Genomic DNA, 23889 nt, shown 5'->3' on the forward strand with positions numbered 1-23889 from the left:
CTGATTTCAAATATTTTTTAACAACGGTTCTTATAGATTATATATTTAAATAATATCATTATTTTAATCATGTTACAGTTCTATTTTACAAAAATATGTTTCTCCAACAATGTTTATAATAAAATTATTTCATTCTTTAATGTTATTTTCACTTTTTCATTTTGATTTTTTCAATTCCTTTTATCTCTGTGAACCTATGAAATTTGAATAAAAACACTAGATCTGAAAATGGTAGCCAACAAAGAATATTGTTATTTTGAAACAAAATGAAAATAAAAACAAATTGGAATAACTTTTTGGGTGTTGTAGGAGGAAGGGGGAGGGGGAATTGAGTATGCTTTTCTCACTTATGTGTAATTTGTATATGCAATTACTTATAAATTAAGTTATGATGGAATTAAGTTACCACTAACAAGCAGCATGCAGCATGTGCTGAACATAGTTTGGTTTATTGCATTATTTACTATTGTATATCTATATATAGTAGTTTTACATATTATATATGTAGTACATATATACTTACATAGACATACTTACACAACCACACTATCCTACAATATACACACTTTGTGTACATGCTTTTATGTCCAGTATTTATATGATTTATAGACATTTTTAATGCCACCTGTTGAAGATCTTCAATACACTGCTTTAATACACCAAGCTGGTGGTCATTACAAGAAAAAAGGAGTCAGATGTATGTAAATTAGGCACTATTATTGTGTAAAAACAAAATATGCATTATTTTACTGTTGCAATTAATTTTTTTGTTTTGTATACTTTATTTATCTTGTTTCTTAAATAGTAAGAAAATTTGTAGTATAGTTAGTTATAGTATACATTACTGTATGCATTCTTTTAGGTTTAAACATACGTAAGCATAAATTAATGTTTACAAATTTTAATTTCATACTCAAAAATAAAAATACGTACAGCTTTCTATTTAGATTCTAATTTCATAAAATAAAATAATAAAATGAAGTTTTGTTTTGATAAATAAATCTTTCATTTTCAGTGTAAAAGTTGCTGGTTTTCAAAGTATTGTCATAAATAGTCCCATTTGTATAACCTTCAGTAAGTGTAAATTGGTTAAATTGCAAACAAATCAATTTTTTTTACTGATTATGTCAGCCAAATGTTTCAAAGCTGGGTAAAGAAATGTTGGGGTCTGTGTGTGTTTTTAAACAGTATTCCTTTGCTTTGAAACAAACTGAATTGCAAAAAAATAACTATTTAAAAGTAATTTTAGAGTTTGCTCTACGCAACTTTATTTTTTAGACAAATCAGGTTGTATTTTCTATGTTGCTTGATCACATGAGTGAGCCTTTGCATCTCTGTCTTCTTCTTAACAATTGATTTGTTAAATGCTGGCATTAGGACTACAGATGCTTTAGCAGCATCAATTATGCTGTTGATCAAAACTTTAACCTAAGATGAAACCTGATTCTTTATTGTATATTGTTTAAACTGCTTGTACAGCTGTAAATTATTGAAATATATGACCAGACTTGAGATCTATGTGCTGATCTAGATGTGAGTAAGAAACAAGTAAAAATTCAATTGATTAGATGGTCTTTTATATCTAACAAAATGTTACACACTAGGTAATCAAAATGTTGGTTCTATGTCATAGCAAAATAGTTAAAATCAATAAGAAAAGTTAATGAATCTTTTACAATTTTTCCAAGCCATGTATTAGTAAGTAGAAAACCTTCGAGGAAAAAAACATCTTCACCTTGAATTGTATTCATCGTTATTCTAGATTTTTACAATTGATTAAGCTAATCTTGCTTAACATTAGCCCAACATGTATCATTATTTGTGAATTCTTTTAATAAACTGAGAAGACATTTTCTTTCTTGGTTTTGAGGAGCACTACATTGGCATTCTTTTTTATCTAACTCTTATCATCAATGACACTCTAATAGTAATAATAATAATAATAATAATAATAATAATAATAATAATAATAATAATAATAATAATAATAATAATAATAATAATAATAATAATAATAATAATAATAATAATAATAATAATAATAATAATAATAGTAATAATAATAATAATAAAAAATGTAAAACAAGGATTATTAACTTATTCTCATCAGAGAGTTTTTACATAATGGTTTTATAAAGATTTTTCCATTTTGTTAATATTTTCTACAATTTTAGATATGCTAACAGATGCCAGTGGCAATGTGCTTAAATCAATAAATGATTCTCAAAGTGGAAAGAATGAGGAGATTTTCTACAAAGCAGTTTTTTCTGAAGAATATTTTAATGAATTTTGTCAATTTTTGCCCAGATTTTATGGTGAAAAAACAGTTGTGGCAGATGTCAAATGTATCTTTTGTTTTTTTTTAAATTCACTTACTTTTTTTTGTTTATTAATTTTTTTTGTAAGTGCTGTAAAAAGAGGCTAAAAAAATTGATATAGGTTTTTAAAAAAATGTCAATTAAAAATAATTGGCAACATGTTGAAAGGCTGATTTATTGATTCCTGGTTTATTGGAGCAGAAACTTCATTAAATCAGATGTTATTATTGTTAAAAATGTTTAACATGAGAACAAGTAGCTGTTTAACTCAATATAAATGATTAGATTTTCTTTTAAGTATTGAAAGTTAACATTTTCAGAGCATTGAGGAAAATGAATAAATGGCAAAAGTTATTCAATATTGTTCTTCAATCTTGATTTTATGAAACCTAAAATATGAAAACTTATATAAAGAAATATAAAGTATAGATAATGTAGACCTCAAAATATACAAAAGGTGTTTGAAAAGATCCTATGTTTAAACTTGTTTAAAAATATATATATAATATTCTTTGTTTTAAGAACATTTTTACAAATCCTTTATACTATCACAGATACTTATTTAAAATTGGAGAATCTTCTTGCAAATTTTAATTACCCAAATATAGTGGATATCAAGTTAGGCAGAGTTACTTATGATCCATTTGCCTCATTGGAAAAAATTATTCGAGAAGAAGGAAAGTTTAATGCTCAAACAAAAATTGGTTTTCGGATTTCTGGCATGAAGGTATTTTTAGAGTTAAAAAAATTCCTAGATGTGGAAAGCTATATAGATTATATTATTCAGTTCTAAAAAATTACTTTTGCAGTTTTTTTTTGATTAAGTTAACAATCATTTTTGTTTTCAAAAACTATAATTAATTCCATGCAAAAAATATGCATATCTTTAGTTGTACAATGAAGATTCAAACTGCTACTACTCAATTGATGGGCGTGGTTTTCGTTCTTGTACTTGCTATGCCTCTGATGAAGATAAAGTTACAGCCTATTGTAGGTTTGATTTAATTGATTTTTATGCACTGATTTCTTTAACAATATTTTCTTGAAAACTGCAGTTAGGTAATTTTTAGCTAGATATTTGCCTGGTAATAGCAATATTTGTAATAACCCCAATATATACTTTCATGATTTTGCTTCAGTGATTTGCTTTTGACATTTACAATCTTGACTTTAGCCAATAAGGAATATTGCTTTAACTAATAAAGAATCTATTGCCAGTAATTAAACAATCCATAATAAGTTTTACAATTTGTAATAATGATAAAGCGCAAAATACTTATGCAAATTACAGATTATCATTTACATATGAAGTTTACAAACTTGATTACTCACGTCAAGTTAGATTACCCAAATTAGCTTTTTTGGAAAATGTTATTTAAGTAGGAATCTTTAAACAAAAATGAGATATTTAATTGATGAAAGTATTTTTGGAATTTCTTTAAATAAAAGAATACTAAATTTTTATTCAGTTAATCAATAAGACTTTTTAATTTTAAAATAAAAGTCTTCCTTTTGAATTTTACACAAATTCTTAAGGAAAATATATTAATGAATTTAAAAAAGCTCATTAATATTTAAATAAAAACTGGGTTTTCTTGAGGAATCAGGTCAAGATTTTACTGAAATATAAAAAGACAAGTCACCTAAGCAAATTTTTTGTTAATTCAAATTTTAAAACCAGATTTGGATTCTCCACTAAATTCTGAAACTTTTAGTAACACAGTTAAAAAAAAAAAATGACACACCCTATTGGCTAAGTTGTTATCTCTTGACCTCTTAGAAGATAATTTGCTGTAAGAACAATAACTTCATCAACAGTGTACAATGTCAGCGTGGCATTGGCAGCTCAATTTATTATGGAAGCTTTTCTTTGCAATATGCTTCTTAAGAAGCAGAGATTGGTCTATTTTTCCAATACTGCCTCTTTGAGCCCTCTGCAGTTGGGCCTTAAAAAACTTTCTGTCTTTGTTTTTTGTAAGGGATAATGCATCTTGATGTTAAATACCAAACAGATCACAAAGTTGTTCAATGTGAAGCTTCCTTATGTGTTCATAAACAGAATTAAAAGTTTTTGTTGGAATATATGCCTAATTTTATGTAATCTCCTTGCTTTTTAATGCACTTAACTTATAAGTCAACAAACTTACATATTCTTGCTAAGAGGATTGTTTTAGTTAGTCATTGTCATCAGTAGAAAATCACTGAACTTGTAAACCATCTTTAAATGGTCAGAAGATATGATTGTTGGTAATGGTTTGAAGGGTATAAGCACACATGTGTGGGGATGCATTTTCATGCAACAAGAAACCTATTTTTGACAATAGATCTCAATGTTTTGTGCAAGTTGCTGGTTTCAGCTTACTGGCAAGTAAATAACTGTATCTTGTGCTGTTGATTATTTGCTCATGTTAATCTTCAAGTAATGGATCTTTTTTGGTCTCAAAAAAAGTTTAGCTATCATTAAGAATTTTTGATTCTAGTTTATAATGATGGACTCAAAGTTCTTGCACTCATTGTTATAGCAATTGAACAAAATTTGACAGACCTCAAAACATATTTGCCTATGCTCTTTGGTAAACTACCTTTAACCCATCTCCCACAGAATTTGTGTAAGCTAAATTTATTATGGATGATTTGAAAGGAAATCCATGACTTATCTGCAGAGAACAAGCAATTTCCTCAAAAGTTCAACATTTTGCATTATCTGGATTTAATTTGTTAACAAATGATGCACTTAAGAAGTTTTTATCTAACTTTTGATCTAAATTACTTTCATTGAATTTTAGCAACTTAACTGTACTTAATGATGTTATCTTAAACATGGTTGATAGTTACTGTCATTACCTTAAATATTTAAAGTTTTTGTAAATGTATCACCAATTATGGCATTAAAAATTTACTTTTATGTCAATCAGACATGAAAGTGCTAGTATCTTTCGATTGTTCTGATGAATAATTACTTTTAGTTAAAATCTGCACTAATTCACCATTGTTAACCTCACATTTTCAAATAACTGGAATTTTTTCCTGGACGCTAACACTTAGAATTTTTCTAAGTATTAAACACACATTTTTTTTTTGTTTTTTTTTTAATAAGAAACTTGTTTATTATTGAAACTTACTTAAATAACTACTTTCCACAAACATTATTAATATTAGTATTATCATTATTATTATTGTTGTTGTTGTTGTTATTGTTGTTGTTATTGTTGTTGTTGTTGTTGTTGTTGTTGTTGTTGTTGTTGTTGTTGTTGTTGTTGTTGTTGTTGTTGTTGCTGCTATAAATTAAACATTATAATGATAATATTAGAAACCATTTAGAAACCATTTCAATCTTTTTGTTCAGTAAGTTTCTGTGTTCATACACTATGATCTTGTAGTTTTAGCTTACTTTTATGTAAAATTATGATCTTACTTTTAGCTTTAGGCTTAGCATACAACTTTTTGTGGCCAGGTTGTAGAGTTTACAGCACTTTATAATTTTCCATTTAACTATAAGCGCCAAGTTTGCCTCATCTTCCATACCTCTTTCGATAAGTTGCTATCACATGATATTGTAATAAATTTTTTCTTTTATTTCGGGGTTGTTGGAAGTGACAGTTGCTTGGTAAATGATGTTTCTTGTTAGATATTGCTCATGTAAGAGATGCCTTGCTTTATCAATCTAGTTGTGTATAAGTTTTTTCTCTGATATTTACATTTTATTGTAAATGGTGGTGGTTGTGTGAATTTATGATGTCTTTCATGTTTGGAATATATGTGTAGCTCACTTTGACAGTGTTTCTATTAATGAGTTGTAAAGATTGTGGTGGAATGGAAAATGGTGGTCAAATAGGTTTAAAAACTGCTTTACTATAATTGTTCAAGCATTTTTGCTGAAAGGAGGATTGAACCAGATAATGTTGGGCTTATGATTTTTGTTAATAATGGGATATAAATGTATTTAAGATTTTGAATTAACGCTAAAAAGTGTTAGCAGATTTTCAGAAACTAGAAGATAGCTGGAAAAATGAACCCTACAACGTGTTTGGAGAAAAACAAATGACAAGAAATAATATTGCAGCATCAGCAACAATTTGGTTTGAACATGCTTAGAGAAGTATTTAGAATGCTCATGAGAGGCCACCTGATGAATAATATCAGTTGTATAAAAAGTCACTATTTCCTTCTTTATAACTTGTTGAAGAATTTGTCTTCAGCTACTGCATAATATTTCAAAATTTCTTAAATCACTTAAATCTAGAATTGAAACTGAAACTAGACCATATGCCTTGGATGCTATTTGTATAATTTTTTTTTGCTGAAATTAAGTTCTTTAACCTTATTGATGGAAAATGGAGCATTTAAAGTCTTTAGGTGTCACTATCTTTATCAGAATCACTACCTTAAAAGAAAACCTGTTGCATTTGGTACTAATTAAAGAACCATGTGCTTTTAGCTAAAACTAAAGAGCCATGTGCTCTAGAGTGTTCAGAATATCAGCTTAAAAAAAAAAACTAGACTCAGAAGCTAATCCGACTCTCTAGAACCTATAGTTCTGCAAATTTTTAATTTTAGGTTTCTAAAGTTAGAAGTGATAGATGAAAATTTTGATTTTTACTATACAGTATACTATACAGTATACTGTAGGGTGTCCCAGCCATCCCAACTTTTTGCAAAATCGCTGTTCAAAATTATGCAACTGTGTTTCATCATATATACACTGGAAATATATGTGTTTTTATGATTTTCAAAAAATTGAGCCAGCACAATCAAATTGAAGATTACATTATATTATTGAATTTTCATCTTTTTAGACTAAAATACAAATTAAAGGATGAAAAACACAATATTTTCCATTGAATGATGTAATATCGTGTACAATGTTCATTGTTTATTATAAAAATCGAAACCTCATTTATGTATTTAATCATCAATCATCATCAAGTGCTCGGAACTGTGACTTCTCTTGAGAACAAGATGATAGTTTCCGCTGATCTGGAACTTTTTTTTGCGAACTTTTGAAACTTTTTTTGAGTACATCTTGAAACCTATCTTCGTCAATTGTTACACCCAAGAAATCATGACATAGCTTTACTCCTCTTTCAGCAGCTTTGTTGACAACTTGAAGACTTTGAACAATTGTCTTCAGTTCAAACTCATAGGGAGCATTCACAATATGGAAAAACCTCATTAATCCAGGGCTGATCAAATCACTCAGTGACTTAATCTCCTCTGAAACTGGTTTAAGGTTAGGCTTTCCGAAGGATGCTCCAACACGATCTTTAGTACTTCCAGCACTTTCAATTGGAGCCTAATACTCTCTTTGTCTTTGTCAGATACCATTTGTGAGAAAAGAGCCAATGGAACAAGCTCTTCATTCATATACCAACTATGTCGGCTAAGAGCTTTTACTCCCTTGCCAGCAATTATAGAATCATGGTATGTAAACAGTGTGTTACCCAGGAATAAAATTTATACAGCGTTATCATAATATTGGTAATTTCCTTTCGGCTGTCGAGCAAAAAAAAAAAAAAAAAAAAAGGTCCTTCATTTTTTGGTTTAGTGAAAATAAAAAGTCTAAAATAAAAAACAAATAAAAAACAAGCGAAATGAAAAATCTAAAGAACAACTGACGTCAATTAAAAAATAACGCATTTTATTTCTTTTTAAATAAATTGCTACGCTTTTTAAAAGGCTTTGAATTGAATGATTTGCTACGCTTTTTCTTTTGTAAATAAAGTAATTGTTTTCGATCATCTAAATTATTTTCTTCGTTTACTAAGTATTTCTACGTTTCTTGCGTAACACTTAAAATCTAAGTCTGTTAATTTAAGGTCGTTTTATTTAAATGATTTTATGTACTTTTGGGAAATTTTGAAAATTTGTGAATTCCGCGTTATACGCGGTGCCATCAGGCTAGTTAACACCCTGGTAAACTGTTTCAGTTTCTTGACTAAAATATAATCGTTGACTGGGGCATCAGCTGCAAATGGGCATTTAATCCACCATTGCATGTAGATACTTACAGCAAACACACAGAAACGTTCTAATTTCTTGATTTGATTTTTGCTTGCAACTTCTGAATTGGGAATTTGCTTGCAAATTCTGAATTGGGAAACTGCTCAATTATCTTTCTGGACAATAATACTATTTTCATAGTGTACAGAAGTTTTGCTATTTATCTTGCTTTGTGCAAAGCTCCAGGGTGCTTTATGCTAAACTTCTGAGGTTTGGATCCTTTTGTAACTAATAACAGGCTGAGTTCAATAAGTTCTTGGTAATCCCCTCGAGTGAAATCTAACACTAGGAACTCATGGAAGCAATTTGCTAAGCTTTCTTGTTTCTTTTCAGTTGCTCTAGGAAGTTCAGGATAGTAAAAGTTTGCTTTATTAACTGGTGGAAGTTGTAAGTGGTGGCTCTTGAATCTGCAACAAATTATAATCATCATCACTAATTAAAGCAAGTCTATTTAATCAATTAAAAAAATCTTTTTTTTCAATGATGTTGTTAAAACATTAGGCTTACCTTATTGAAGATAAAAACCTAACATGCTGCAGTATGCTGTCCTGTGATGTAAAGAGTGAATTAATTAATTCTTTAATAAAACTATACCTAATAGCCTTACAATTAGTCCATTACTAAAACCTCCACAGTATTTGTAATCCTAGAGTTTGTGCAAAAATGATTTGTTGATTTGAAATTTAATAAATTATTAACATTTCACAAAATTTAATCAATAGTTGCTATGTTAAAGCCTAACCTGTATTCGAGGATGTTGTGTCGAAGACCATGCCTATGATGTTTTTGTCGCATTTCCAATCTACAAGCAGATTTTTTGTTGCAACAGAGACAACGTTACCATGTTTCAGATCAGCTTTTGTGGTTGAACTTGGAAGGGCTGGCACATTAAGAAAGTTAATTCCATTTACTCCCGATACTAAAACAAAAGGTAGATGATCATCGGTGTCTTTGTAGTCTAAGGAAGCCATTAGTTTTCCGTCCCAATGTAACACCATTTTTGGAGATGGATTCCATTTGTCTTTTATTTGTTGGCTGATGAGGCAGTACTGATGTTCGATATCGATGGGCTGAACTGGAACTTAGATTTTTTTTTGAAACATCTCCTCCGCTGACAGATATCATCAAATGTAGGAATGAATTCATCTTAGTATTACTAATGTTATTCCTCACACTCCAGGCAATAACATTTGAATTCTTGAAAATATCATGTGGGACAAATATGTGTTCACCAGATTTAATTTGCCTTTTGTGTTGCCGTTCGATTTCAGAGCAGGCCGAGCTGGGTCCAGCAGTCCCCCTAACCCAGTGGTCGGCACCATATTTCCAAAGGGGCCCACTTGCAAAATTCTTGTTTTAGTTTCAGCCCACAGCAATAAATAAATTATATATAAAATAGGTTATATTACCTATATAACAGAATATAGTATAGAATTAAATTATAGAACTAATAATTGTATCAATACAAAATACATACTTAAGAAAAAAAACACATAAAACACAATTAAAAATTTGGTGAGTATTTTGTTGTTGCAGCTAGCACAAGGTCATTCAAATGAGTGTCAGTCAGTCTTGTTCTGTAAACATTTTTTATTATTTTCATGTCTGAGAATGTTTGTTCACATTGGTAACTAGTGCCATACATTCAGATAAGTCTATTTGCATGTTTTTTAAGAACTGGAAAACGTTCCTTCATGACAGCATGCCAGAAAATAATTAAATTTTCACCAAAAGTGCCTGCTTCATCTTTTTTTGGTGCCTTTCTTCTCAACTCGTCATCACATTGAAAGTTAATTAGTTCATCCTCTGCTTTTAAAATATCAGGATGATATTTTAAATGAATGATATTTTATTTGATATGAATGATATTAGTATTCTAAAGGACTTCTTCAAAGTCCTTTAGAATACTAATATCATTCATATCAAAGTCAAATGGATAACACAAAAAAACCATATGCTTTTTTAAGTCTTCAAATTCATTAAATCTGTTTTCAAATTGATCATACAGAGCAGTCACTATTAATGAAAATGACGATAACATTTCCCTTGATGGTTGACATTCATTTAAAGTAGGAAAATGAGTACAACTACCAGATGCAAATTGAGTTTTGTACAAATTAAGTTTTGGCTTCATCACAGTGATGTGGTTGATCAAATCACAAACCAGCACACGGCAGCCTTGTAATTTCTTATTCAGAACATTGAATTGTGCTGTGATGTCGCAAAACAAAGCCAGTTTACACTTAAACTCTTCAATAGACATTGTAATGAATGAAAATTTTTGAGTTACCATGAACTGCAGTACACTTGGCAAACACTCCCAAAATCTGTTAAGAATATTTCCTCTTGATAGCCACCTAACCTGCAAAAAATAGACAAACATTTATTTTTGATTGTAATGGTAAATTATTTATTTTTTGTCTATATACCTCTGAATGAAGATGAAGATCACCATGTTAATCTTCATTTTGTTCCATTAGCACACGAAATTGACGCCGTTTGAGTATATTGGAACGTATATGATTGATTGTTTTTACTACAGCTGTCATTACATCATCAATTGTCGCAACTTTAGCGCACAGTGCTTCCTGGTGTATCACACAGTGATATGACATAAATTTGTTAGTAAACTCACCACTATTTCTCAGCAAAGTAACAACTCCTCGAATTCTTCCAATCATAGCAGGAGCGCCATCTGTGACAACTGAAGATATTTTTTGAAGAGGCACTTTCCTATTTTTTAATATTTTGAACAATTTGTCATAAATGTCTTGTCCAGTTGTAGTTGTTTCCAGTGGTTCAATTCCAAGCAGTTCTTCAAATAAACAACAATTCGTAGTGATAAGACGTGCATAAACACAGAGTTGTGCTTTACCGACAAGGTCAGTAGACTCATTGAGAGCGATACTCACAAATTCAGCTTCTGACAGATTGTTTGACAATTGTTCATAAACATTAACAACCATTTTCTCAATTTTTTGAGTAACTGTACGCGCGGACAAGTGCATACTTTGAAATTTGTCATGAATTTTTTTATCATTTGGGAAAAGAAATTTTGATGCTTCAATCATGCATTCTTTGATTATTTCACCATCAGTAAATGGTTTCAGGTTTTTTGCTAATATCCATGACACCATATTAGAGGCATGAGTTTCACAATCAACACTGCTAGACATTTGTTGAAAAAAATTTTTCTTTTTTTCTAAACAGCTTTTCAATGAGTCATATTTTATTTTTCTGGTTGTTGAATCAAGAGGATATTTAGTATTGTACAATTCAGTATTGTACGAAATGATGTTCAAGCTTGGTTCCTTTCAGTTCACTAACAGTCTCATTACATATTAAACATAGAGCATTGTTACTTGGTCCCTCAGTGAAGAAATAAATCAGCTCCCATTTTTCATTCCACTGACGTGCATATTTACGCTTCGTGTCATGTTTACCTGGCATATCTTTGCAAGTTAATGTGTGTATTTATCAGAGTTGCAACTTCTAAGTAAAGCATCCAAACTCGATAACCGGTTACTCAATAACTGGTTATACTCGAGTAATTTTTGGTTATTCAATTTCCAAATATTGCGTCTTAAAAAACCGGTTATTTAAAACATCAAAGATTTGCCGACTATTTCTTTTATAATACTAATTTCGTAAAAAATATAAACAATGTAGTATTTTTATTCAAGAAAAGTATGAAAAACATTCTAAAGACAATAACTTTTACCACTGGTATATTTGATATGAAATAGTTTTTACAGCGTTAAATTAATTAAATTGTTGTTTGAGTTACTTCATCTGAACAAATTTGAATGTTCTAATTATTTTTGACGTGTTTTTCGAATGTTTTTATTTTTGTAGAGTAATATTTTAGCATGATTTAACTTTTAAGTATAAGGATTTTATTTGAAGTCTTAAAGTGCTACAGTGTTAGAGTGCATTAAAATTATTTTTTTACTTTGTCTAAAATGACAAGATCTGGTGTTAGGGAGTATTTTATAAGGAGGCTTTATAATTTTTACAGCCTGGAAAACAACTAAAAGGCCCACAACTACACTACTTTGTATATTATGCAGTTAGGTGGCTTGGGACCCACAAATTGTGTAGCAAAGGCCCACAATTGGGTCGCGGCCCACAATTTGCCGACCTCTGCCCTAACCAATTCATCACAAGAACTACTGGTTAACTCAAACTCATCAGTTTCTTTGAACATTATTGAATGGTCTCTTTTGGGAAAAGCTTTATCATAGGTTCTTTTCTGCCTTTTCTCAAAAACTTTTGAATGGGCTTTGTCAATTCCTGAACAAGATGCTTTCCTATCAGTTATCATGCTTTTCATGAAAGCAATGTCTGCAATGATGGATACTTTTTCCTTTGTTGTTTTATGTCGTTTTTGAACTTTCATATCTTGGAGAACAGATTTCTTATAAAATTTCATGGTAGCATCTAATGTTGACATAAATATCTTGATTCCTGGGTTATCCAAATGTCTTCGATTTTCATTGTATTTCATTAACTTCATAAATTCATTATATTCTCCTTTAATTATTTTGCCAATGTTGTTTCTTCCACTTATTGAAGGGATATTTAACTTCAAATAATGCTTCAGGACATTATCAATTGTAAGAGATAATGCATCATTAAAGTTTAAACCCTTAAGGTTTGCAAGCAGGCAAAGAATTACTTGCTTTTTTGTTGGTAGTTTATGTCCCTTGATTTCCTTATCGTTGATACCAGGAATGGTCCCTAATATCATTTTTATATATCGATCTTTATGTCTAGTTTCCATTATGATACATTTATATTATATATTAATCATTAGTAATCTGAAAAATAATCAAAGTTAGTTAAATAACAATACTAAACAAAGATAAAATAAATATTCATAAGATATTATTACAAAAAATGTATATTTTTCACATTATCAAACTTTATGTTGCTTGTGCTAACTCATATGTGATCAGATTGCAGAAAAAAATTAATAGCTATTGTTTTTTGGCCCAAATGCCTTACCAAAAACTTGAACAGCTATCCAGGACCAAATTTTGATTTTTGTGGGGCAGCTGGGACACCCTACTATACAGTATACTATACAGTAAACTCCTTTACTTGCAGAATTAACTGTAGAACTGGTTTTTTCTTCTATACCTGTATTTTTATTGAACAAACAGTGTACAATACTTCAGTATTCACTTGTTTTCATTAAAAAAATTTTTGGAGTATTATAATGGCAAAGATCAGGTGATAAATTCATTTCAAAATAAAAAAATTTCTTTGTAATTTTTTGTGAATTTTTTAATATAAACTATTTTTACACAGACACAAGAGGGAAGAGAGTACAGAGAGCGAGGAGTGGGGACATCCATGCCTAACTTATTTTTGGGAATAGGTGTCCATTGTTGGGAGGTAAAGGACTTTAGCTCTGTTCTTTTATTATAAGAAGTAAAAGGGCCTAGAGAATGGGATTCTGAGTCTAATTTTTTTAATTTTATTTTCTGAATACTCTAATGTGCTTCCATGTGTTGCAGCAGTTTTTTGTTTCAATTTTAAATTGATGCTATTTATTGTGTTGGTGCTTTTTCTTGTATTGGTGGACTAATTTTAGTAATAGTGAATCAAATTAATAAGATACTGAGCAGTAATCGCAAAATTATTCACAAAGGCAGTTACTTTGCTTTAATGAACAGTGTAATTATAAGTCAATAATACCTGTTTCCTATGACCCAATTTTTTGTTTGCCTACTCATCATTAAATTTGTAAGTTATTTAATTTTTTTTACATGCTTAAAAGGAATTCAACATTCTCATTAACCCTTTGTATAAAATGAGATTACTTTTTTGTTTATGCTTTAAGAGAGTGGTTTATTATTCAAAGATAGCTTTTGCTTTAATTTACATAAAACAGCCAAAAAAAGTTGCATTGAAACAAAATGATTTTCTTTAAATGTCTAGAAAGCTTTTTCATAAAGTGAATTTCTAATTTGTAAAGCAAATAAAAATTTTTGGTCTAGTTTTTTTATTTATTTTAAACTTATTATATGAAAGTCTGCGATTTCTGCTTTAACTTAGCTTCATTTTCAAAATTGAGATTTTATTTCACTTTTACCAATTATTAACCACTTTCATGGGTCTTTAACTATGAGGAATATTATCCTGGAAAGTTTTTATAAAAAGATTTATGCAAAGATTTTAAAAAATTAATATGATTTTTTGAAAGTTTATTATTACTATCTCGTTTTAACAAAAATGGATTCAATCAAGAGTTGTGTTATAGTTTTTAATTCAGATCAAGTTGAGTCCCTTATCTTAACAGCATTTATTATTAACAAAAATTAGTGAAACTTTTTTTTTACTCTTTGATAAAGATAAAAAATTCTCCTACTTACAGCAGTTTTAGAGGCTGAATGTCACAAGTTTCATATGCTATGTGGTCAAAATTACAGATAAAGTCAAATACCACTTCAAAGATATTCCAAGGTCTTTAAAATCAAACAAAACATAATTTTAGCATGTTTTCTTTTAGTAGCAAATAGATCTTAGTAACAGTAGTCAATATTATTTGAATTGCTATGATGGATATTATTATAAAAAATGTAACCAAAATAATTTATAGTGGATTTTTTTATTAATAGCTTTGATAGCATGTTTTAAAACAATGCTATTAAAGAATTCCATTCCTGAAGAGTTAACAATTCAACTTGGTCTTTATTAGTTTTGAGGAGAATAATTATTCATAGTTTGGTTCCTAAGTATTATTTAATAAAGATTAATTTTTAATATTTAATGTTTAATAAAGGTTAGTTTTTAAAAAAACTTTATATGTTTTTGATTATAAATTGGTCTTTACTATTGGTTTAAATTTTTATGCTTTTGCATTCTAGTGAAAATATTTCTTGGTTATAAAGATCAACGCAATAACATGTCTAGAAGTTTAGTAAACTCAATATGTTCTGATTGCTGGCATCAACATCAATTGGCTGCCCATACACTGCTACAAAAAATAATTAGTTTCTTAAAAGTACTATTGGAGTACATGAAAAATGAAAAGCGTGTAAACCTTTTTTCAAGTTCAATTTTGGTGGCATATGACTCCATGAAGTTCTATGAATTATCACACTGCCCATTGCATCAACATGGGGGATGTTTTAATGTTTGTTTAAACCATAATACTATACCTTTACTGTTACATCGTTGTCATGAGAATGCCAGTAAAGAAACAGTCAGAAATAATTTATTTACAAGTATTCCAAAAACTCCTGTGACATCTTTAACTAATAAAATGGATTATTGCTCTTCTATTCGGATGATTGATTTTGGTCATAGTTTTATAGATATGGAACCCACTGCACTTGATGACAATTACTTATTTGGATTGAAAGGTTTAATTTCTTTTTTAGAAAGATTGACGAATGTTGACCCTAATACATCTTAGAAATTCCATAATCTCTGGGAAATTTCCAACTGCTTTCAGTTTCCATCACATTTTTCATTGAAGAAGAAGAAGAGAAGCATGTTTTTATTATTCTAATATTACAAAAATTATCTAAAGAAACATTTTGGGTTATTAATTCATATTTTATTTAATCTTAACTATTTTTGTTGGTACAATCATGAATTTTGTAATTTGTTTATAATATTCACATTTTATCTTTTAACTTTGGTATCTTTTTTGACTCTGTAAATATTTTTGGAAATTTTATGGGCAAGATGACATATAAATGCATGTATAAAGATATACAAATAAAGCAATGATTTATAAATAAATGATTTTGAATTTGAATTAGTTTTCATGTTTTGCTAGCTTTGAAGAACTTCTATATAAATAATTAATGCAGTGAAACATTCAAGTTAAACATTCAAGACTTTTTTTTAAAATGTTTTCTTTTAATGTTAGTTATATGATGATTGTTTTAAAATCTGTTGTGAAGTTAAAATATTTAAGTAATGTTTTAAAGTATCATAAATTTCTAAAAATTCTCTATATCCTTAATGTTTGTTAATAATGGATAGTTATAGTTTCGGTTTTAAAAAGAACAATTTAAAATTCAGATTTTTAAATAATTGGCTGAGGTAGGTTTTTATCAAGTATTTTTTTAGTTAAAAGAAAAATAGTCAAGAATTTATATGCAAATTATCTCTGAAGATGTCCTCAAACCAAAAAGTTCAGATGTATTTAAACAAGCATGATATTACAAAGCTTTTTGAGGTAGATAACTTTCTTTGTTATTCTGTTTTAAAGCAATTCTATAGCAATTTTTTTTTCTTTCTTCAGAAGAGTATTTAATAAAAGTAGTGAATTTTATAAAAGTAAACTTTTCTATTTTATAAAATTCTTTTCAATTGATTATTCTATTATGTTTTTTGTTATAATTAATGATATTTTAATGTTTTTATAAAATTATTATGTTTTTTTGTTTTTTGTTATAATTAATGATATTTTAAGGTCATGATGGCCAAGTTAGTTAAAGAAATGCCAAATGAACCTGTTACATATTTGATCAAGTTTTTGCAAAAGGTTTACCCAAAAAAAGTATGTTTTGTTTAAAAAAAGTATAAGTAATGATTTTTATCTTCAATAAAAATTCCTGTAATTTGTTTGGTTGTAGAAACTCATTGGAAATTGATATGTTGTATTTGAGCTTATGATTTAAATTTCTGATGTATATTCTTCATGTATCTTTAACCTAATTTTGCCTGTATTTATTCCGCTTCTTCTTCTTCTTTAGAGATTGAAATGTTTCAATGATGTTAACATTTATCTGATAACTTTGCTGTGTTTGTACACACAACAAAGTTACAATATTGTATTATGATACATGCTGTTGATTACAGTTAGTCTTGGCAAGTTAGTTTCTTAGGATGTTTATTGTTTACTTTGTAATTGCACTATTTAGGTTGGTGAAGTATTAAATCCTGTTCTTAACAATCAGATAAAGCTCACAGGTTCGTCAATACCAAAGAAGTATTCACAAGATCCACAAGGTATTACATTATTACTGTTACTGAAGGCTTTGTTCACCTAAAAAAAAGCACTAAAATATAAAACTCTTTACTTTGCTAATTTTGTACTGGATTTCTAGCTTTATGCTTTAAAATTTCACTTACGTTAATAAGAACTGTCAAAATCTTTAGAGTTTCCATAGTGTAAAATGCCCCCAATTGTTTCTTCCCGTTTTAAATTTATTTGAATTTATTTTAAGTTTGTAGGAGACTAAGCTCTTTTATTCTTTCTGTCTTTACTAAAGTTATTAAATGGTTTTTAAATATGATTCCTAGTAAGCAGTAATAGATGTTTAGTCATTTTAACAAATAATTTCATGAGTTAATAGTGTTTGTCTAGTTTATTTAGCATTATGACTATAATATAATACTTTAAGTTGTCTTTGTGAGTAATTCCATGTCAAATCATCCATCATTCAAACTAGTCAAAGATTTTTTCACCATCACTAGTATCCAATAAAATAATACTTATCCAAATATTTGACATTTTGTGGTTACAGAGCTATGACTGTTGATGGTTTTTTTTGCAAGACCAAAAGATATCACAGGCCAACAAAAATATGCTATGGAAACTTTTTTAAATGCAGCTGAATCTTATGAATTTTTGAGTACTGATATTGTATTGGGCATCAGTTTTTTTTTGTTTTTGTTTTTTTGTCACCCACTGTTCTCTCATATATTGACCTTGAATGAAGTGATGGGTGTATCACCCACTTTTTTATTTTTCTTGAACTCAACCCACCCAAAAACATAAGAATCAGGTAAAATTGTTAAAATTGTTTTATTGCATAAGTTTGGAATTTATTTCCATAGACACATTTTTATCAAATAAACAGATCCACAACTTATCTAACAAATACCATAATTATTCCTACAAATTCTTTACTGTTGTCTTTGTAATATTAGGTTTAATGTAATGTATCAAGTACTTTATCAACTGGAACTGATTTTTTAGAGCACATAAGGCTAGTTTTTCTGTAAACTAAGGTTTTGTTAATATTGTCACAGTAAAGATGCAGATTTCTTCAAAATCCTTTTCTTCTATTGCATTTAGATAAAATTGGTTTGCCTCTTTTGGTTTGCATATTGTAACTTTAAATTGATCAGCTAAATCTTTAAGACTGTTATCATTGATATTCATTGATGTAACATGTTTGTTTAAGCCTTTTTTAACTCTTTCCCTACCACAAGCCGCTGACAGCGGCTTTTGTTTTTTAATGTGTATTCAACTTTTATATATTTAAAAAGATCTTTTCTTTGGCTTTCTTTATATATGTATAGTTTGTTATGGTTTCAAACAGATTTATTACTTGAATTTTTTATAGAGTTGTTGTTTTTCTACACACTTTTTTTTACATTTTTCTTTTTGAAACAAATTATACTGCTGTAAACATAAGTCCCTTTCATGTTAAAATAGAAAGTCTTGACTGCTATTATTTTCACAGCATTGACATCAGTAATATCATAGAGTTTAGCTGTTTTTACATGAAAATTAAATTCTTGTTGATTACTTTCTTTATCTTTTTTATTTTATCTTTCACTTTATGTTTAAAAAGAATCAGCCACTCATAGCTAAGCATATGAGTTGATTGCAAACAGGTTTCATATCAAATATTTCAATTTGCAAAGTTATCAAAAAGTGACAATCCAAAGATCTAACAATTTTCTAAAATAATTTAACTTATTTGCTTCTAATTTGCAAGGTGAGCAGTGTTTTTGAAAAACAAAAAATAACTGTTACCTAGGCAAATATTTGAACAGGTTCTTAACTCTGTCAAAAGTTTGATTAAAAATGTTATTGACAATTGTTACCTAGGAAAATAGTTCTTATAGTATTTTTATAAAAATATTTTAAAGTAATAAAACCTGTTTAATAACACCTGATGACTAAAAAATGAGACAAAATTTAAATCAATTTATGTATGCTATTCATAATCATGCAATTGAAATAAATTAGTATATTTATAGGGAATTTAATGCTCTATTAAAATTATATTATAGTTTTAAAATATTAATTAAAATGGCTCCGTATAAAACAAATTTCAAAAGACCTAAGAAAACGCATTTGCCAATTTAGAAATTCACATCTGGAAAAGTAAAAAATCTTCACAGTAAAACACTTTCTAGATGAAGGAGCATCGAAAGCGACCATATATCATGCTCTAGAAAGTGTAGACAATAATTTAGGCTATCAACAAAAAAAAAGGAAGCAGTCCAAAGGCAAAAAAAATGGACAAAAAGCACATAGACCAATTGAAAAAGGCTTTTGATCATCATCATAGTGTTTCACAACATCAAGTAGCTCGAAGATTCGATTGTGACCAATCGTATATATCTAAAATTCTTAAAAACAAGACAAATATTAGATATTACAAGAAGAAAAAGATTCCACATCAAAGCGAAAGCCAACTAGCTTGAATCAAACCTTTGTCGGCATATATATCGCAATTTTAGAAATTTTGATTTTGTCTTGGATGATGAATCATATTTCACATATGCAAATACAACATTGGCTGGAAATGATGGCTTCTATTCTAGCGATGTGTCATCTACAACTAGCGACGTCAAATTCAAAAGAAAGAAGAAGTGCCAGGAAAAGGTGCTAGTCTCTGATTATATCGCCCAAAGGAACTTCAAAACCAATGTTTTTTGAAAGTGGCCAGGCAATCAACAAACAAGCATACATCGGATGTCTCTGCAAGCGATTAATACCCTTCATTGATGAACATTATAAAAATGAAGAGTACTTGCTCTGGCCAGATTTAGCTAGCTCGCACTATGCAAAGGAAGTGGTTTCTTTCCTCGATGCCAATAACATCAAGTACCTGCCAAAGGTTAAAAATCCACCCAATGTATCAGAAGCTCGACCAATTGAGGACTTTTGGGGTCAGTTGAAACGCTTAGTCTACAAGGATAATTGGCAAGCAACAAGCATTCTCAACTCAAACGGCGTATTGTGAGTTGTCTTAACAAAATGGATCCAGAAGTGGCAAAACGTTATGCCTCAATGACTTCAGTTTGTCTAGTTTGAATTGCTTCTAATGATGTTATTGAAAAACAAAAAATATATATTTTTTAATATCATATAATTGTTTATAAATTTATTTTAAATTAAATTTGATAGCTATGTAACTATGGCTATTATAACAATTTTAAAGCTGTCTCATTTTTTAGTCATCAGGTGTTACCTCTTGTATTTGTGAATAGCTATTGTAAAGTAATGTAACTTGTTTAGTGACACAGCATACTTAGGTAATATGATATTGAAAGATATTACACACTTCACATAGTTAGGTACTTGCAAGCCTGTTTCCAAAAAAGTATGCATGTAAAATAAATATTTTCAATTTACCTGTTTATATCTACTTTTACTTTAATCTTTGTTCTTTTTCCTAAATCTTTTATTTCATGTATATGTTGGTTTTACATAAAGTTACCCCATGTTATCTACACTTGTAGTTATTACAAAACATACATTCATCCTAATATTGTACAAATATTCATATTAAATTTATATCAAAAAGTAAATAATATATCTATGATGCCTATTAACACTTTATATTAAAAAAATGGTCAAAATTATATTTGGTTGGGATGAACTAAAAGTAATTTTCTTTTTTCAATTTTTTATTTAATAGAAATGATTTTTACTCTATAAGGAACAGTTTATAGTATTAGATGAAAGAACGTGACATTTGTTTTTCTAGACCAAAAAATCCTAATGCCTTACATATGCCTATGTATACTTTATCTATATAGCTGGAAAGGTCAATAGAAACAATTGCTTTGTATAAAGTGTTTTCAATTAGACAAAGTTAGTTGAGAGAATTGCTAAGTATTGATATTTTTTTGCAAGATTTCTTGTTTCTGTTTGCATTTCCTTTAATACCAAAAGCCAGTACATTTTAACCAGTATGTTTAAAAAGAAAATTTGAAAAGTTATTTTACAAGACCTTCTGAAAATTGTCAGAAATCAGGTTGTCCAAAAAGAGACCCAATCATTCTATGGAACAATCAACAATACATTGACAAAAGCATTGAGTTAAAACCTTTTTTTTTATATTTAAAGGTTTTGTAAGTCACTATTGTTTAAGTAGCATCATATTAACATGAGAATCTTGTCAATCACAGCCATCCCAAGAGGAATTGATTTAGATACGAGAGGAATTTCTTTACAACAAGTTATAGTATATTTTTAGATAGATGAGAAGAATAACTTGTGATTAAAGTTTTTTTGTGCATCTCATCATCTCATCATCTCATCATCTCATCATCTGCAAATAGTTTTTTCTAGTTACACCATGACAAACATTTGAAGGTGGAACATAAACTTTGTATGCAAAATATGTTCTCAATCAATGAGTGTAATGATGTAACCACTCAAAGAAGACAAAAATCAAATTTTTTCATCATCAGTGAAGTACTCCAGCTTTTTTTTTAGAAATTTAGCTTGTTCACTTAAAAATAAGTCAGTTAAGATTTAACAAGACAGTTAAGATTAAATAGTGCTAAATGTTTTTTGTTATTTAAAAATGACTTATATAGGTTCAGCAGGTTAAAACTTACAAAAATACATAATACAATGTTCAGACCATTACTTCTTTGGATAAAGTATCTTCAATAAATACTTCAATATATGTGAAGTTCTTGAAAAGTCAAGAATGTAAATATAAATGTTTACATTCTTGACTTTTCTTGAACAAGTCAAGAATGTTCATAAGTTCTTGAACAAGTCAAGAGTTTAAACAAATATGTAAACATTTTCTTGCAAAATTAAATTTCCAGGAAATTAGAGACATAGAATTACATGGCTTGGGCAAGTTGATTTGAAATACCCCTGAGGTCAGGTAAATATTTCAGCTTCACCTTAAGGATGCATAAAAATTACTTTGATATCTTTGTTAAGAATCTCAGGTTCTTTAATCATTCCTATTTGCCTAAAGGAATCATTGTTTCGGGTGCCTAAGTTTTAATGTTAATCTGTTTTTAGATTGCCACCAGTTACAATGAAGTAGTGGTGTAATTTAATTAGTGATGGTTACTTAGTTGCCTGGCTGTTTAATCATCTGAATTTAAAAAGAAGATTTCTTCAACTAGTATTCCAACCAGTATTCTTTTGACTTTGAATAAATGTAATTATTTTTATATTTTCTACCCAAAAACTAAACCTAGTGTTCTTTTCAGACAAAAAAAAAAAAAAAAAAAAAATTAAATATCTTAAACATTCCTCTAATTCAAGGCCTTTAGAAAGATATATAAGTTTAAAATCTTAATATTTGAATATTCTATAATTCATATTATATCTTATATTGTAATAGTTTTCTTTTAACTTATTTAAATTTATATTTCTGACTCATGTTAGAAATGATAGTCATATTTTTACCAGACATTAAAGAGAAACAACAAATCAAGACAGTCAGTGTAACTAAACCAAATACAAAACTGATAATGGTTTAACATTTATTTGATTGAACCTTTAAACTTTCAGAATTTTATATACAACATGTTACACCATTCCTTGAGTTCAAAAAAAAAAGATTCCTTGAGTTGATACAAAAAGTTACATTAAACTATTTTTAAATTTGCTGTTCTTATTTCAGAGGGGATACAAGATTATTCATAAGAATAGAAAACAGAGCAATGCAAATGATTCCAAGTTTAAAAATTTATTATATGTTAAAAGAAAGAAGAAAAATAGATATTTAGTTCAAATATTAAAATGTTTTAATACAGAAGTTGTTAAGTTATATAAAATGTCTCTGTTCAAACATGAATTTCACCATCATAACACATTTTACTTACCATCTTAACACAATTCACCTACTATCTTAACACAATGGTAAGCAGAATATTATTGGAAAAGCATTATCTGGTGTATCACTAGTCATAGTATGAAACAGTTTAAGTTTGTAGATATCACTAAGAAATAATTATATAAAGATGATTTGGTCTTACCAATCACCCAATTTTTCCCATATAAAACTTTTATGGGATGAATTAGACAAAGAGTCAAACAAATAATACCCAATAGTGAAAATGACTTAGAATAGTGTTGCATATAACAGACTAAAAATTAGTTGCATATAACAGACTAAACATAACAGACTAAAAATTGTTGCATAAAATAGACTTTTAAAAATTAGAAAATTTGATATGTAGAATCCCACAATATTTTAAATGGTTATTGCTGCATCTTTGATAACATAATCTTTAAATATTTTCAATGTTCTGAGTGGTAAGTGTTGTTCTGTCTGTTGTTTGCCATTAATTAAAATGAAATCTTCTGTTAATATCAAATGGTTCACTGTCAAGATCTAATTTTAAGGCATCAAGACTAGGCCATTGTTTACATTGATATTTCAGCATTCTTTGTTATTTATATCACAAACTAACTTTACCATAAATTTCTGAAGACTTTTATTTAGTATTATTTAGTTCCACTAAATAAAAACTGCATTCTGTTGGTGTGTAAACATACCAGTAATTGGTAGCATACCCTACATTAATACACCACTTTTTGTCTTAAACTACAGAATTCAGAAGAGAAAAGTTTTGTTTCTGGATGAGTAATTTTAAA

At 28.6% G+C, this 23889-nt stretch overlaps 2 protein-coding genes across 13 annotated transcripts in view; both read left to right on the forward strand.

Moving 5' to 3' along the window:
* Positions 1 to 407: 407 nt before the first annotated feature.
* LOC145189436 (inositol polyphosphate multikinase-like) lies at positions 408 to 16092 on the forward strand. 2 transcript variants are annotated; one of them, XM_090087863.1, is made up of 6 exons: positions 454 to 697; positions 2175 to 2345; positions 2873 to 3045; positions 3209 to 3308; positions 13632 to 13718; positions 15194 to 16092. In XM_090087863.1, exons 1-5 carry the CDS (start codon positions 619 to 621, stop codon positions 13682 to 13684), a joined length of 576 nt encoding a protein of 191 aa, XP_089943989.1. In that variant the 5' UTR covers positions 454 to 618; the 3' UTR covers positions 13685 to 13718; positions 15194 to 16092. The 2 variants fall into 2 exon arrangements, with proteins under 2 accessions (XP_089943988.1, XP_089943989.1); XM_090087862.1 differs by lacking the exon at positions 13632 to 13718 and having other exon boundaries at positions 408 to 697.
* Positions 16093 to 16193: 101 nt separating this feature from the next.
* Positions 16194 to 23889, forward strand: part of LOC145188762 (uncharacterized) — a 29927-nt gene continuing 22231 nt past the window's right edge. For 9 of the 11 annotated variants that reach the window (XR_016452342.1, XR_016452340.1, XR_016452341.1 and 6 more), the window contains exons 1-3: positions 16194 to 16518; positions 16756 to 16842; positions 17207 to 17294. Coding sequence is in view for 4 of the 11 variants with exons in the window: in XM_090086827.1 (XP_089942953.1) it covers positions 16456 to 16518; positions 16756 to 16842; positions 17207 to 17294 (238 nt within the window). In the remaining 7 variants the exon portion in view is untranslated. The remainder of the gene's footprint in view (positions 16519 to 16755; positions 16843 to 17206; positions 17295 to 23889) is intronic. The other 2 variants (XR_016452345.1, XM_090086831.1) reach the window with 1 other exon arrangement.

Source organism: Hydra viridissima, unplaced genomic scaffold, assembly GCF_058129835.1.
Source record: "Hydra viridissima isolate aposymbiotic clone 2 unplaced genomic scaffold, HvirCarnegie_v1 scaffold_5, whole genome shotgun sequence".
NCBI classification, from domain to species: Eukaryota; Metazoa; Cnidaria; class Hydrozoa; order Anthoathecata; family Hydridae; genus Hydra; species Hydra viridissima.

Bases quoted from the DNA above. Each gene is read 5' to 3' on its own strand.
- LOC145189436 (XM_090087862.1), top strand. From the start codon at position 619: ATGCCACCTGTTGAAGATCTTCAATACACTGCTTTAATACACCAAGCT. The intron at 2,346-2,872 runs GTATCTTTTGTT...ATACTATCACAG, and splicing joins AGTTGTGGCAGATGTCAAAT to ATACTTATTTAAAATTGGAG. The intron at 3,309-15,193 runs GTAGGTTTGATT...TTTGCATTCTAG, and splicing joins AGATAAAGTTACAGCCTATT to TGAAAATATTTCTTGGTTAT.